This window comes from Liolophura sinensis, chromosome 5 (genome assembly GCF_032854445.1).
Source record: "Liolophura sinensis isolate JHLJ2023 chromosome 5, CUHK_Ljap_v2, whole genome shotgun sequence".
In the NCBI taxonomy this organism is placed as follows: domain Eukaryota; kingdom Metazoa; phylum Mollusca; class Polyplacophora; order Chitonida; family Chitonidae; genus Liolophura; species Liolophura sinensis.
The window spans coordinates 13,801,627-13,817,302 of NC_088299.1; the positions used below are offsets into that span (position 1 = coordinate 13,801,627).

Here is a 15,676-nt window from a genome sequence, read left to right on the forward strand (position 1 = left end):
ACATTCTGGCCTGAAATTGAGAGGTAGGCGGGATTAGGCAGAAGGTCAGCCATTTGGAATAGGCAGAGTTAGTCAATTTTTGTTTGAGTGGTGGTGGGGGGGGGGGGGGGAGGTTGGGGGTACAGAAAACAGAAATAGGTTTAGGGCACAAACAATTTAGGCGGGGCATGAGAGGTGTTTATGTACCTCTGTAATTATAAAGTAAAACTGTTGTTTTTCTGAATATGAACATGAAGCATTTCAGTATTTTTTTTCAGATTCGCTTTCATTGACCAATGGCCATTGGTTATGATGGTAGCATACTGTAATATTATCGCACAAATTTGGGATTAAGCCATTATCTATCAATGAGACATGAGCCAACTTGCAAATTCATCAACAGGTTTCACATATTCCTTACCATGCAAGACAAACAGTAATTACGCAAATTTTTCCGAATGCATTTATTAAATTTAGGAATTTTCCAGAACTTCGCTATTTTCCATACCTTTGCGAAACCTTGTCATAATATGACTTAATAGGTTGGACATTAAATCTGACTTGTTGAGTGCACTCTTTTCATACAAGACCAAACGTTCCCAACTCAAAGTGCGCAAAAATCCTTAACATTAACAAGAATGTATAAAGCCATCCAAACCAACGACAGTTAATCTCATTATTATGTGCCACAACCTGCCTATGAACATGTCCAGAGGGAAATTACAAGTGCTATATTTACCTGTTCATTATAATTTGACTGACCCACTTATGGCTTGGTGTGGGAATGTGGATGAAGGCAATGAAATGTAAGATGTGTTTTAGAGGATGGAAATTGACGATCTGGCATAACAACCTTTATCAGTATATGTACATTAAGACTAGAACGTATTTAAGGAAACTGCCTAAACAGTCTGCTTGTAGATACCAGAACACACACGTATACATATACTATATGCGGAGGAACCCAAGATACGGCTGCAATTCAAGCTATAAAACTGCTAAAGCAGTGTAAAGGGGTGGGGAGATGAGGCATGGTGGGGATTATCAATCCTCGCCACAGATGAGGCATGGTGGGGATTATCAATCCTGGCCATAGATGAGGCATGGTGGGGATTATCAATCCTGGCCATAGATGAGTCATGGTGGGGATTATCAATCCTGGCCATAGATGAGGCATGGTGGGGATTATCAATCCTCACCATAGATGAGGCATGGTGGGGATTATCAATCCTTGCCACAGACGAGGCATGGTGGAGATTATCAATCCTGGCCATAAATAAGGCATGGTGGGGATTATCAATCCTCACCATAGATGAGGCATGGTGGGGATTATCAATCCTTGCCACAGACGAGGCATGGTGGAGATTATCAATCCTGGCCATAAATAAGGCATGGTGGGGATTATCAATCCTCGCCACAGATGAGGCATGGTGGGGATTATCAATCCGGGCCATAGATAACGCATGGTGGGGATTATCAATCCTGGCCATAGATGAGGCATGGTGGGGATTATCAATCCTCACCATAGACGAGGCATGGTGGGGATTATCAATCCTCGCCACAGACGAGGCATGGTGGAGATTATCAATCCTGGCCATAGATGAGGCATGGTGGGGATTATCAATCCTGGCCATAGATGAGTCATGGTGGGGATTATCAATCCTGGCCATAGATGAGGCATGGTGGGGATTATCAATCCTCACCATAGATGAGGCATGGTGGGGATTATCAATCCTTGCCACAGACGAGGCATGGTGGAGATTATCAATCCTGGCCATAAATAAGGCATGGTGGGGATTATCAATCCTCGCCACAGATGAGGCATGGTGGGGATTATCAATTCTGGCCATAGATGAGGCATGGTGGGGATTATCAATCCTGGCCATAGATAAGGCATGGTGGGGATTATCAATCCTGGCCATAGATAAGGCATGGTGGGGATTATCAATCCTCACCACAGATGAGGCATGTTGGGGATTATCAATCCTGGCCATAGATGAGGCATGGTGGGGATTATCAATCCTGGCCATAGATGAGTCATGGTGGGGATTATCAATCCTGGCCATAGATGAGGCATGGTGGGGTTATCAATCCTGGCCATAGATGAGGCATGGTGGGGATTATCAATCTTTGCCACAACTACATAGGCATGACAAACCCATTGCATTTTGTGTATACAGAATGGTCATTCCAATAGTGGGAATATCAAAAATCTCAAGTTCAAATGAAGCAGCTCGACTTAAACTGTCTTAACATCTTTACTACCTTTATTTCAGAGTATGACTACTGGTTTCTGTTCCCTGATTTGTGTAATTCTTCTTTCTTTCTCCATGACAACTCGGAGTATATCATGGAGGCCAACAGTTAAGCAGACAGGTTTGTCATGAGAATTGATAGAACTGAGAATGTATCAAGTTGTGTTAATATAGCTAGACTAGAGATGAGGCAGTCAGAATAGCAGTAAGAGGTTAAACTGTGTGTGAAGAAGCATGATGAAAAACAATGACATCATGATCATGACATGCAGGAGCTGATGATTCAACAGAAACATGAAATTTACAGAATAAAGTCAAATCAGCAAGAGAAAACATTCAAACAATGATTAAGAGCCACATTTCACAGAAGGGTCCCACACATGCGACAGTCACAAAATAATAAAACCTCTTGAGTATCATTTGCCCCATATAGTCCATATACAAGCAATCCCTCTACAGGTAAGAGTTCTTTATTTACTCATCAATGTTTTAAGCCGCAATGATTTATATGGTGGCAGTCACTTTTAGGGTGGAGGAAACCGGCCAGAGTCTACCGGACACCCCAACCTTTTGCTAGTTATCTGAGGTAAAGCTCAGGCTGAATCAGAAGTAGATGAATTTGAAAACATAGCATCAACCAGCATCACCATTCAAATGCTTCTGATCTCAACCCATTCTTGGCCATCAATGATAATAGTGTGAGTTAAATTCCTCAAAAAAAGTAGAAATTCATTCTTTTAAGGTGAGAAATGCCACATAAGTAAAAACATTACAAAAGAATTTCAATCTAGCGGCTGTATTCTAAAAATCAGAAGATAGCATATCTCTTGCAATCAGTAAATTCAGATCTCTCACAGAATAAACGCAGATTTTACATTGCCCCAGCTACTGGTATTGAATGTTTTTCAGGAGTTTACTAACAGTAGCCTTCCGTCAACAGTGGCTTATACTCTGCTGTGACCATATGTGTGTCAGTAAATAAATCCATGTAATCTAGTCTCCTGAGTAGAGTTATCTGCCCTTTTGCTTTAATAAGTTGAAGAGAGTTGTGTCCCCTTACCGTAATGCTCTCTGCAACGCTTCAGTCTGACATTTGTACATATCCCTTTCCTCGGTTAAAATACTGATCTCTGCATCTCTTTCTTGAAGCAGTTTTTTTGTGTTATACAGTTGTTCCTCCAGTGCTTCACAAAGTGACTATGGAGAAAAAAACATTATGCTTAAAAAAAAGCTGATACGCATCATTTTTTTGAAGAGATACTAGAAATTATACAGGAATAATTTTAAAGGAACCATAAATGGGAAACTTTTTAAAAAATTCATATTTCTTTGATTGTCACTAAATGCTGCACTAAAGAATAATTTTATGACGGCAGTGAAGGGTACCTGGAAACTTGAGGGTGTAGAGCAAAGCAAGGCCCCTTGGTAAGAAACTTTCTCTCTCTCCTGATTAGGATTAAATTTACATTAACATTTTTTTGATCAGTACTTTACTCCGTACTCTAGAATATTGACTTACAAGTTACAACTAAACAGATATATGCTTACACGACTTTCTTCCAGGCTATCATGTGGCCCTGGTGGGTCGTCGAAACAGAAGAAATCTCGCACTGGAGGACTGGAAACAACAAATTTAATTTCATTAATCACAACCATTATGTACTGTTGTGGGTGAAGCATTGCCACTAACCTAATTTGACCTAAACAAATCTAACCAAAAATCTCTGAAGTAAAGAGTCGGGATGGGAAAAGGATGTGGGTTATAGACAAGAACTACCTGTCTAATGGCCTTGCAATGAGCTTGTCATATTCTAGTTCTTTTACCAATACCGGTGTTGCAGGTATTTGTTCGCTTGTTTGTGTGAGAACCAGCCGCACTCAGTCACAACCAGACTTGAGGCTCCACTCAGTCACATCCAGACTTGAGGCTCCACTCAGTCACAACCAGACATGAGGCTCCACTCAGTCGCAACCAGACTTTAGGCTCCACTCAGTCACATCCAGACTTGAGGCTCCACTCAGTCACAACCAGACTTGAGGCTCCACTCAGTCACATCCAGACTTGAGGCTCGACTCAGTCACATCCAGACTTGAGGCTCAACTCAGTCACAACCAGACATGAGGCTCCACTCAGTCACATCCAGACTTGAGGCTCCTCTCAGTCACAACCAGACTTGAGGCTCCACTCAGTCACATCCAGACTTGAGGGTCCACTCAGTCACAACCAGACATGAGGTCCCATACGTCAGAACTAGGCATGACGCCTGACATAGTCACAACCAGACATCACACCTTACTCAGTCACAATCAAACACGAGGCCCCATTCATTCACAATCAGACATGAGGCCCCCATCAGTCACAACCAGAAATAAGGCCTCACCCAGTCACAACCAGACATGAGGCCTCCCTCAATCACAATCAGACACAAGGCTCCATTCAACCACAACCAGACATGCGGCTCACTCAGTCACAACCAGACATGATGCCCCAATCAGTCACAACCAGAAATAAGGCCCCACCCAGTTACAACCTGACATGATGCCCCATTCAGTTACAACCAGTCATGAGGCCTCACTCAGTCACAACCAGACATGACGCCCCATTCAGTCACAACCAGATATCCCAGACTATTGCTTGCTCACTGGCACAACCAAAATTTCTCTGGCCTCTCGACAGATGACAAGTGTTAATTTTAAACAATGGTATACTGAATTTACCCTTACTTGGTCTTTTTACATTGCTGATTATAAAATGTTGGTCAATGGCCATCACACTGTGGTACTAGTACTAGTCCACCACCACAAATACAGAATCTAAGCTCTCACCTGTTGCAAACATCTTTGTGTCCGGTGATGTTATTAATGAATGCTTGCAGGCCTAACGTACGATCTTCAAGAAAGTTGGGGTCGAAATTATCTCCAAACCATTTCTTTGGTGGAAGAGCCAATCGAAATCCAGGAAACAAAATAGCCAGCTGAAACAATCATTTTCATTGGTCTGGTCAGATCAGTTCTTTAGGCAAAACAAGACATTTTTTTTTTAAATATACAACTGGTACAACACATTGTGTATTTTTTTTCTGTGGATTAGACAAAGTTATTTTCAATATTTTTTTCCCGAGGAATTGAGAGAGGGTTGACTGCAAGCACACATTTTATAATAAAGAATTGGGAAACAACTCCTGTTAAGGCACTAGTACATAATATACAACTGAGCATTAAGAAACTTCTGCTGTAGGCAGACACCTAAATAATGCCAACCTGACCAAACAGTTTGGAAAGCTTTTACTTTAGATAAATACATGAGGCTTACACCTCAAAGTAACAAGTACCTAGGACTATTTATTGAAAAATGATGCTACTGTAATTCATTAACCTTTTTGCATGTTTGCGAGGTGCTTATCCAACCATATTGTGAAGGACGGATAAAGTCATATGTTTTGTGAAGCCCTGAAATCTGCCAATTTTCTCTCCAAAATAAAATTAAAAATGCGCATAAATTGCACTGAAAATTGCTCTTTCATATGTGAAAAGGTTGAGGAATTTAAGGCCTACCAAAACGTCGGGGGATAATGATTTTTTAAATTTATTTATTTTATTGATGTTTTTATCCTGTACTGAAGCATATTTCATTTACAGGGACAGATCTAGCCGACCACCTAGGCCCCAGACATCCCTAAAGTGTAAACAGCTGAAGTTGTGTTTTAGTCACTTTGAATGACTTTGTATAGTAAAGGTGGAGAGTTGCGGTTTAGCAGCACTACATTTTCTACTACCTCAGAAGCTCTTGTCTTTTCAGGTAGCATTTTAAACAAATTAGGGTAGAAAGCCAAGAGAAACTGCATATTTAATAAATACATTTTACTGTATTTTGTAAAATAGGTATTTTTATAATTTCTTGCATTATGAGCAGTCATATTACAACGTTAGGGTAACAAAACGTTGTGATACTGTCATATAACAGATAAAATAACTATAATCCTAAAATTCATCACTACACAGGCCGTGTACCTGTGTACACAACATACGCAGTTAAATATAGGTACATGAGCTCTGTTTGCCTCACCTTGTCATTGAGCTGTACGAAGTCAGTATAACGTCTGAACACATACCAGCTGTCATGTGACGACCGGCAAACCTGTATCTTGAACACCTGAAAATATACCGGTAAACTCCTGGAGATACATACAATCATGACATACATATGAACCTACTGACTCCTGTCAAGCAAACACAGGTAGGCTCATGTGGCAGGAGGTACATACAATCATCCCGCATATGTATCGGCTCATGTCAGGTAGACACAGGTAGACTCATGTAGCTGAAGGTAAATACAATCGTGCCACATATGTATCGGCTCATGTCAGGTAGACACAGGTAGGCTCATGTAGCAGGAGGTAAATACAATCATGCCGCATATGTATCGGCTCATGTCAGGTAGACACAGGTAGGCTCATGTAGCTGAAGGTAAATACAATCATGCAGCATATGTATCGGCTCATGTCAGGTAGACACAGGTAGGCTCATGTAGCAGGAGGTAAATACAATCATGCCGCATATGTATCGGCTCATGTCAGGTAGACACAGGTAGACTCATGTAGCAGGAGATACATACAATCATGCCGCATATGTATTGGCTCATGTCAGGTAGACACAGGTAGACTCATGTAGCTGAAGGTAAATACAATCGTGCCACATATGTATCGGCTCATGTCAGGTAGACACAGGTAGGCTCATGTAGCAGGAGGTAAATACAATCATGCCGCATATGTATCGGCTCATGTCAGGTAGACACAGGTAGACTCATGTAGCTGGAGGTAAATACAATCATGCAGCATATGTATCGGCTCATGTCAGGTAGACACAGGTAGACTCATGTAGCTGAAGGTAAATACAATCGTGCCACATATGTATCGGCTCATGTCAGGTAGACACAGGTAGGCTCATGTAGTAGGAGGTAAATACAATCATGCCGCATATGTATCGGCTCATGTCAGGTAGACACAGGTAGGCTCATGTAGCTGAAGGTAAATACAATCATGCCGCATATGTATCGGCTCATGTCAGGTAGACACAGGTAGACTCATGTAGCAGGAGGTACATACAATCATGCCGCATATGTATCGGCTCATGTCAGGTAGACACAGGTAGACTCATGTAGCTGAAGGTAAATACAATCGTGCCACATATGTATCGGCTCATGTCAGGTAGACACAGGTAGGCTCATGTAGCAGGAGGTAAATACAATCATGCCGCATATGTATCGGCTCATGTCAGGTAGACACAGGTAGACTCATGTAGCTGGAGGTAAATACAATCATGCAGCATATGTATCGGCTCATGTCAGGTAGACACAGGTAGACTCATGTAGCTGAAGGTAAATACAATCGTGCCACATATGTATCGGCTCATGTCAGGTAGACACAGGTAGACTCATGTAGCTGAAGGTAAATACAATCATGCCGCATATGTATCGGCTCATGTCAGGTAGACACAGGTAGGCTCATGTAGTAGGAGGTAAATACAATCATGCCGCATATGTATCGGCTCATGTCAGGTAGACACAGGTAGGCTCATGTAGCTGAAGGTAAATACAATCATGCCGCATATGTATCGGCTCATGTCAGGTAGACACAGGTAGACTCATGTAGCAGGAGGTACATACAATCATGCCGCATATGTATTGGCTCATGTCAGGTAGACACAGGTAGACTCATGTAGCTGAAGGTAAATACAATCGTGCCGCATATGTATCGGCTCATGTCAGGTAGACACAGGTAGGCTCATGTAGCAGGAGGTAAATACAATCATGCCGCATATGTATCGGCTCATGTCAGGTAGACACAGGTAGACTCATGTAGCTGGAGGTAAATACAATCATGCAGCATATGTATCGGCTCATGTCAGGTAGGCACAGGTAGGCTCATGTAGCAGGAGGTAAATACAATCATGCCGCATATGTATCGGCTCATGTCAGGTAGGCACAGGTAGACTCATGTAGCAGGAGGTAAATACAATCATGCCGCATATGTATCGGCTCATGTCAGGTAGACACAGGTAGACTCATGTAGCTGAAGGTAAATACAATCGTGCCACATATGTATCGGCTCATGTCAGGTAGACACAGGTAGGCTCATGTAGCAGGAGGTACATACAGTCATGCCGCATATGTATCAGCTCATGTCAGGTAGACACAGGTAGACTCATGTAGCAGGAGGTACATACAGTCATGCCGCATATGTATCGGTTCATGTCAGGTAGACACAGGTAGACTCATGTAGCAGGAGGTAAATACAATCATGCCGCATATGTATCGGTTCATGTCAGGTAGACACAGGTAGACTCATGTAGCAGGAGGTACATACAATCATACCGCATATGTATCGGTTCATGTCAGGTAGACACAGGTAGACTCATGTAGCAGGAGGTACATACAATCATACCACATATGTATCGGCTCATGTCAGGTAGACACAGGTAGACTCATGTAGCAGGAGGTAAATACAATCATGCCGCATATGTATCGGCTCATGTCAGGTAGACACAGGTAGACTCATGTAGCAGGAGGTACATACAATCATGCCGCATATGTATCGGCTCATGTCAGGTAGACACAGGTAGACTCATGTAGCTGAAGGTAAATACAATCGTGCCACATATGTATCGGCTCATGTCAGGTAGACACAGGTAGGCTCATGTAGCAGGAGGTAAATACAATCATGCCGCATATGTATCTGCTCATGTCAGGTAGACACGGGTAGACTCAAGTAGCTGGAGGTAAATACAATCATGCAGCATATGTATCGGCTCATGTCAGGTAGACACAGGTAGGCTCATGTAGCAGGAGGTACATACAATCATCCCGCATATGTATCGGCTCATGTCAGGTAGGCACAGGTAGGCTCATGTAGCAGGAGGTAAATACAATCATGCCGCATATGTATCGGTTCATGTCAGGTAGACACAGGTAGACTCATGTAGCAGGAGGTAAATACAATCATGCCGCATATGTATCGGCTCATGTCAGGTAGACACAGGTAGACTCATGTAGCTGAAGGTAAATACAATCGTGCCACATATATATCGGCTCATGTCGGGTAGACACAGGTAGGCTCATGTAGCAGGAGGTACATACAGTCATGCCGCATATGTATCAGCTCATGTCAGGTAGACACAGGTAGACTCATGTAGCTGGAGGTACATACAGTCATGCAGCATATGTATCGGTTCATGTCAGGTAGACACAGGTAGACTCATGTAGCAGGAGGTAAATACAATCATCCCGCATATGTATCGGCTCATGTCAGGTAGACACAGGTAGACTCATGTAGCAGGAGGTACATACAATCATACCGCATATGTATCGGTTCATGTCAGGTAGACACAGGTAGACTCATGTAACAGGAGGTAAATACAATCATGCCGCATATGTATCGGTTCATGTCTGGTAGACACAGGTAGACTCATGTAGCAGGAGGTAAATACAATCATGCCGCATATATATCGGTTTATGTCAGGTAGACTCAGGTAGACTCATGTAGCAGGAGGTACATACAATCATGCCGCATATGTATCGGCTCATGTCAGGTAGGCACAGGTAGACTCATGTAGCTGAAGGCAAATACAATCATGCCGCATATGTATCGGCTCATGTCAGGTAGACACAGGTAGGCTCATGTAGCAGGAGGTACATACATTCATCCCGCATATGTATCGGTTCATGTCAGGTAGACACAGGTAGACTCATGTAGCAGGAGGTAAATACAGTCATGCAGCATATGTATCGGCTCATGTCAGGTAGACACAGGTAGGCTCATGTAGCAGGAGGTACATACAATCATCCCGCATATGTATCGGCTCATGTCAGGTAGGCACAGGTAGGCTCATGTAGCAGGAGGTAAATACAATCATGCCGCATATGTATCGGTTCATGTCAGGTAGACACAGGTAGACTCATGTAGCAGGAGGTAAATACAATCATGCCGCATTTGTATCGGCTCATGTCAGGTAGACACAGGTAGACTCATGTAGCTGAAGGTAAATACAATCGTGCCACATATGTATCGGCTCATGTCAGGTAGACACAGGTAGACTCATGTAGCTGGAGGTAAATACAATCATGCAGCATATGTATCGGCTCATGTCAGGTAGACACAGGTAGACTCATGTAGCTGGAGGTAAATACAATCATGCAGCATATGTATCGGCTCATGTCAAGTAGACACAGGTAGACTCAGACAACTGGAGATAATTACAATCCTGACTTATACATATCAACTCACGTCACTGATATCAGGTAGACATAACACTGGTGTACAGCACAGTGCTACCCAAAATTTCACCATTAAAGTTGCTGTCGCATGCATGACTCATAATCTATACATATAGTTCCAGTTCAGTGAAGAAAAACTGTCAAATTTTGTATTTCTAGCTTCCTTCTCTTTGAGGCTTGGATATGTAATTATTAAATCGAGGTCATCTTATACTGATTACGCTACTGCACAGCTCATATTTGGCAGCTAATTGACTCTTGTGCAAAACATGCAACACTTACATGGCAGGAAATAAATAGATGTGGAACATGAATACACATTTTTACATTTATACATAATATACATACTACATCATGGAACTACGCGTGATCTGTTTATGTATGCTTCGCATCCATAATGCTCAGCAATTATCTATGTAGTCAAGGAACTATTCGCATACATATACATGGTCTATTTAAGGTTTGACAATTTAATACTTACACAGGCTACATATACGTGGTCATGGCACTCTGACCATTCACACACGTACTGTGTCCACATAATACCCGCTGTAAATCTTCAACATTTTCGACCTCTAAAGCACTTTTTTCAATGGAATTTATGCATAAAATTATCATGAAAATGATTTGTTTGTGTCACTAAAGATGCAAGCTTTATAAAACTACCCCGATTATTTCTGTACACACCATGGTTCTCTATAAGAAAGTTTGAATATATTGGTCGCAGTGGTGGTTGAAGAATTTGGGTTCTCTATACATCACTGCTAACAGTTACATGTATGCTGAGGGGTTCTCTATACATCACTGCTAACAGTTACATGTATGCTGAGGGGTTCTCTATACATCACTGCTAACAGTTACATGTATGCTGAGGGGTTTTCTATACATCACTGCTAACAGTTACATGTATGCTGAGGGGTTCTCTATACATCACTGCTAACAGTTACATGTATGCTGAGGGGTTCTCTATACATCACTGCTAACAGTTACATGTATGCTGAGGGGTTCTCTGTACATCACTGCTAACAGTTACATGTACGCTAAGGGGTTTTCTATACATCACTGCTAACAGTTACATGTACGCTGAGGGGTTTTCTATACATCACTGCTAACAGTTACATGTACGCTGAGGGGTTTTCTATACATCACTGCTAACAGTTACATGTACGCTGAGGGGTTCTCTATACATCACTGCTAACAGTTACATGTACGCTGAGGGGTTTTCTATACATCACTGCTAACAGTTACATGTACGCTGAGGGGTTCTCTATACATCACTGCTAACAGTTACATGTATGCTGAGGGGTTCTCTATACATCACTGCTAACAGTTACATGTATGCTGAGGGGTTCTCTATACATCACTGCTAACAGTTACTTGTACGCTGAGGGGTTCTCTATACATCACTGCTAACAGTTACTTGTACGCTGAGGGGTTCTCTATACATCACTGCTAACAGTTACTTGTACGCTGAGGGGTTTTCTATACATCACTGCTAACAGTTACATGTATGCTGAGGGGTTTTCTATACATCACTGCTAACAGTTACTTGTACGCTGAGGGGTTTTCTATACATCACTGCTAACAGTTACATGTATGCTGAGGGGTTTTCTATACATCACTGCTAACAGTTACTTGTACGCTGAGGGGTTTTCTATACATCATTGCTAACAGTTACATGTACGCTGAGGGGTTTTCTATACATCACTGCTAACAGTTACATGTACGCTGAGGGGTTTTCTATACATCACTGCTAACAGTTACATGTACGCTGAGGGGTTCTCTATACATCACTGCTAACAGTTACATGTATGCTGAGGGGTTCTCTATACATCACTGCTAACAGTTACATGTACGCTGAGGGGTTCTCTATACATCACTGCTAACAGTTACTTGTACGCTGAGGGGTTTTCTATACATCACTGCTAACAGTTACATGTACACTGAGGGGTTTTCTATACATCACTGCTAACAGTTACATGTATGCTGAGGGGTTCTCTATACATCACTGCTAACAGTTACTTGTACGCTGAGGGGTTTTCTATACATTACTGCTAACAGTTACTTGTACGCTGAGGGGTTTTCTATACATCACTGCTAACAGTTACATGTATGCTGAGGGGTTCTCTATACATCACTGCTAACAGTTACTTGTACGCTGAGGGGTTCTCTATACATCACTGCTAACAGTTACTTGTACGCTGAGGGGTTTTCTATACATCACTGCTAACAGTTACATGTACACTGAGGGGTTTTCTATACATCACTGCTAACAGTTACTTGTATGCTGAGGGGTTTTCTATACATCACTGCTAACAGTTACATGTACGCTGAGGGGTTTTCTATACATCACTGCTAACAGTTACATGTACGCTGATGGGTTTTCTATACATCACTGCTAACAGTTACATGTACGCTGAGGGGTTTTCTATACATCACTGCTAACAGTTACATGTATGCTGAGGGGTTCTCTATACATCACTGCTAACAGTTACATGTATGCTGAGGGGTTTTCTATACATCACTGCTAACAGTTACATGTATGCTGAGGGGTTCTCTATACATCACTGCTAACAGTTACATGTACGCTGAGGGGTTCTCTATACATCACTGCTAACAGTTACATGTACGCTGAGGGGTTTTCTATACAACACTGCTAACAGTTACGTGTACATGTATGCTGAGGGGTTTCTATACATCACTGCTAACAGTTACATGTACGCTGAGGGGTTCTCTATACATCACTGTTAACAGTTACTTGTACGCTGAGGGGTTTTCTATACAACACTGCTAACAGTTACGTGTACATGTATGCTGAGGGGCTTCTATACATCACTGCTAACAGTTACTTGTACGCTGAGGGGTTTTCTATACAACACTGCTAACAGTTACGTGTACATGTATGCTGAGGGGTTTCTATACATCACTGCTAACAGTTACTTGTACGCTGAGGGGATCCCTATACATCACTGCTAACAGTTACTTGTACGCTGAGGGGATCCCTATACATCACTGCTAACAGTTACTTGTACGCTGAGGGGATCCCTATACATCACTGCTAACAGTCACGTGTACATGTACACTGAGGGGTCCTCTATACATCACTGCTAACAGTTACGTGTACATAGCTGGGCAATGGAGTTTTATTCACATTTTGTATTTACATAATGCTGACTCAGTCAGGCAGATAACACTAGTCCAAAGCCACATGTACATATAAGCTAGACCATGTGAGTAAACAGTCTGTACAAATGCACTGTGCTTCTTGCAATTATACTTTTTTACCAGGACAAAAAGCACACAGGCCTACTCGTGGATGAAAGTGTCAGTGTTTGACCGAATGTTAAATGTCCATTAAAGACCACTGGTCAATACTGTGTCCATATCTTTCCTCAAATGTGGAAAAGTTGGTCTGCAATTTGCCAAAGGTAAGTGGTTTACGCTGGTCACTCCAGATTCCTCCACCTACAATACTGACTACCAATCCTGTAAGTGAAATATTCTTGAGTATGGCATTCAACAACAATCAAAATGAATTATAAACATGACTGTGTGCAACACGAGAGACTTACGGTAAAGCGAGCCCGTTGTTCCATGATCTCATAGCCTCTAATGGGCACCTGTATTTCACTGGGGTCAAGTACCTGTACCACACAGCCACCTCTTTCACCACTCTGTTCCAACAACACTTGTTGTAAATTCCCTGCAGAACCTTGAAGACTTCCGTCGTCATCTTTACAACTGGCGGAAAAACGGACTTGTTCTTTACCCACATCGTAATCACAGGTTGTAGGAGTTGGGATTATACCCCCAGACTGAACAGGTGTACTCGTCAGCGGAAATGGTGGCCTTCCTGTCGAGTTTGCAGACTCAGGAGTTGCAGGAGCGTCAAAGTTCCTATCCTCACTCCCTAGCATGACGACATGTTTAGTGGCCATTTCTGGAGATGGGGTAAGGTTTTGAGCATTATAGAGAGACAGAGGCACTTTGCTTAGAGAGGTGGTTCGTCGTCCACCTGTAGAGGATATAAGCTCTTCCTCCTGCCCACCTTTCTCTGGTATGCCCTCTACCCCAGAGTCCAGGCACCCGTCTGACTGGTAATGTTTGTCACTGTGCCCCAAGGGGCCAGTGCTAAGGTTATCCCCACTTGCATAAGCCATGGTAGTATTCAATGGCAGAAGTCTTTGAGGAAAGATTTATGGATACTATAACAGAGTTTACCAGTCAGGTACAGGTAACAAGTTACTGGGCATGCCCCCTAGAGGGTCACACAAAGCACCTTTCATTCCTTGATCACCTTCCCTCATAGCCTATCAGCCACAACAATACTTACTAATCCTTTTCATAACCTGATCTGTTACTGATCATTGGGGGCCGTTATTTTTAGAAACTACAAATTCCAGCACCTTAAACTTCACAGTTCAGTCCCCAACAACACGGCCTTGACACGCAAATGACAAAACTGAACGGAGTGCCAGCTGCTACTCGGCCCGCATAAAGTTGACAATAACTAACAAGGGAGTCCGCTAGTATGAAAGTATCTTGTTGCACCGTCTTAGTTTAGGCGGGCAGTCTTTCAATTTCAACAGGAGCGGGATTTTCCCATAATATGACAGTTTAGTTGGAACTCTTCTTGAAAACACTGCACAAAGTATGAGAACATCAGTAAGGCATGAACCGAAGAAGGTATAATCCACCGCTACAAAACAAAAGCTGAACTGTCTTCATCAGAAAATCCACAGTTAGAAGAAACAGAATGTCTTGTTGTTGAAAATGAGTGTTAATCTTTCTGGTTACGTTCGGCTTTCACCTGACGTCCGTTTCTCGATAATGCATCATGTCAGCCACTGTGTTTATCATCTGTCATTCTCGTGATCATTAACGCTTCCAGTTCAACAGCTGACACACACAAAATGACCTACTTTTGTCTATTGTTAATGGAACCCAGCATGTGACTTGTTTGCTTTTTTTATCAACGGAAATAAACCGAAAGCGACATCTAACAGGGGGAGATAACTGTGAAACTATCACTTACAGAGTAATACCCCCTTTGTCTGATTTCTGCCCTCCCAATGAAAGCCCTATGCTCCTTACAGCGCATGCGTCGCTCTCTGCATTTCGCTTTACACAGCAGTACGCCATAAATAGTACATGGAAGGCCTTTACTTTT

The 15,676-nt window shown here is 42.4% G+C and overlaps 1 protein-coding gene across 3 annotated transcripts in view; it reads right to left on the reverse strand.

Moving 5' to 3' along the window:
- Positions 1-15,397, reverse strand: part of LOC135465623 (sorting nexin-16-like) — a 55,702-nt gene extending 40,305 nt beyond the window's left edge. For 2 of the 3 annotated variants that reach the window (XR_010444047.1, XM_064742901.1), the window contains exons 1-5: positions 14,079-15,396; positions 6,301-6,387; positions 5,061-5,209; positions 3,783-3,852; positions 3,295-3,431 (exon numbers count right to left, since the gene is read on the reverse strand). Coding sequence is in view for 2 of the 3 variants with exons in the window: in XM_064742901.1 (XP_064598971.1) it covers positions 3,295-3,431; positions 3,783-3,852; positions 5,061-5,209; positions 6,301-6,387; positions 14,079-14,666 (1,031 nt within the window). In the remaining variant the exon portion in view is untranslated. Of the gene's footprint in view, positions 1-3,294; positions 3,432-3,782; positions 3,853-5,060; positions 5,210-6,300; positions 6,388-14,078 lie in introns of all 3 variants that reach the window. The other variant, XM_064742902.1, reaches the window with a different exon arrangement.
- Positions 15,398-15,676: the final 279 nt, after the last annotated feature.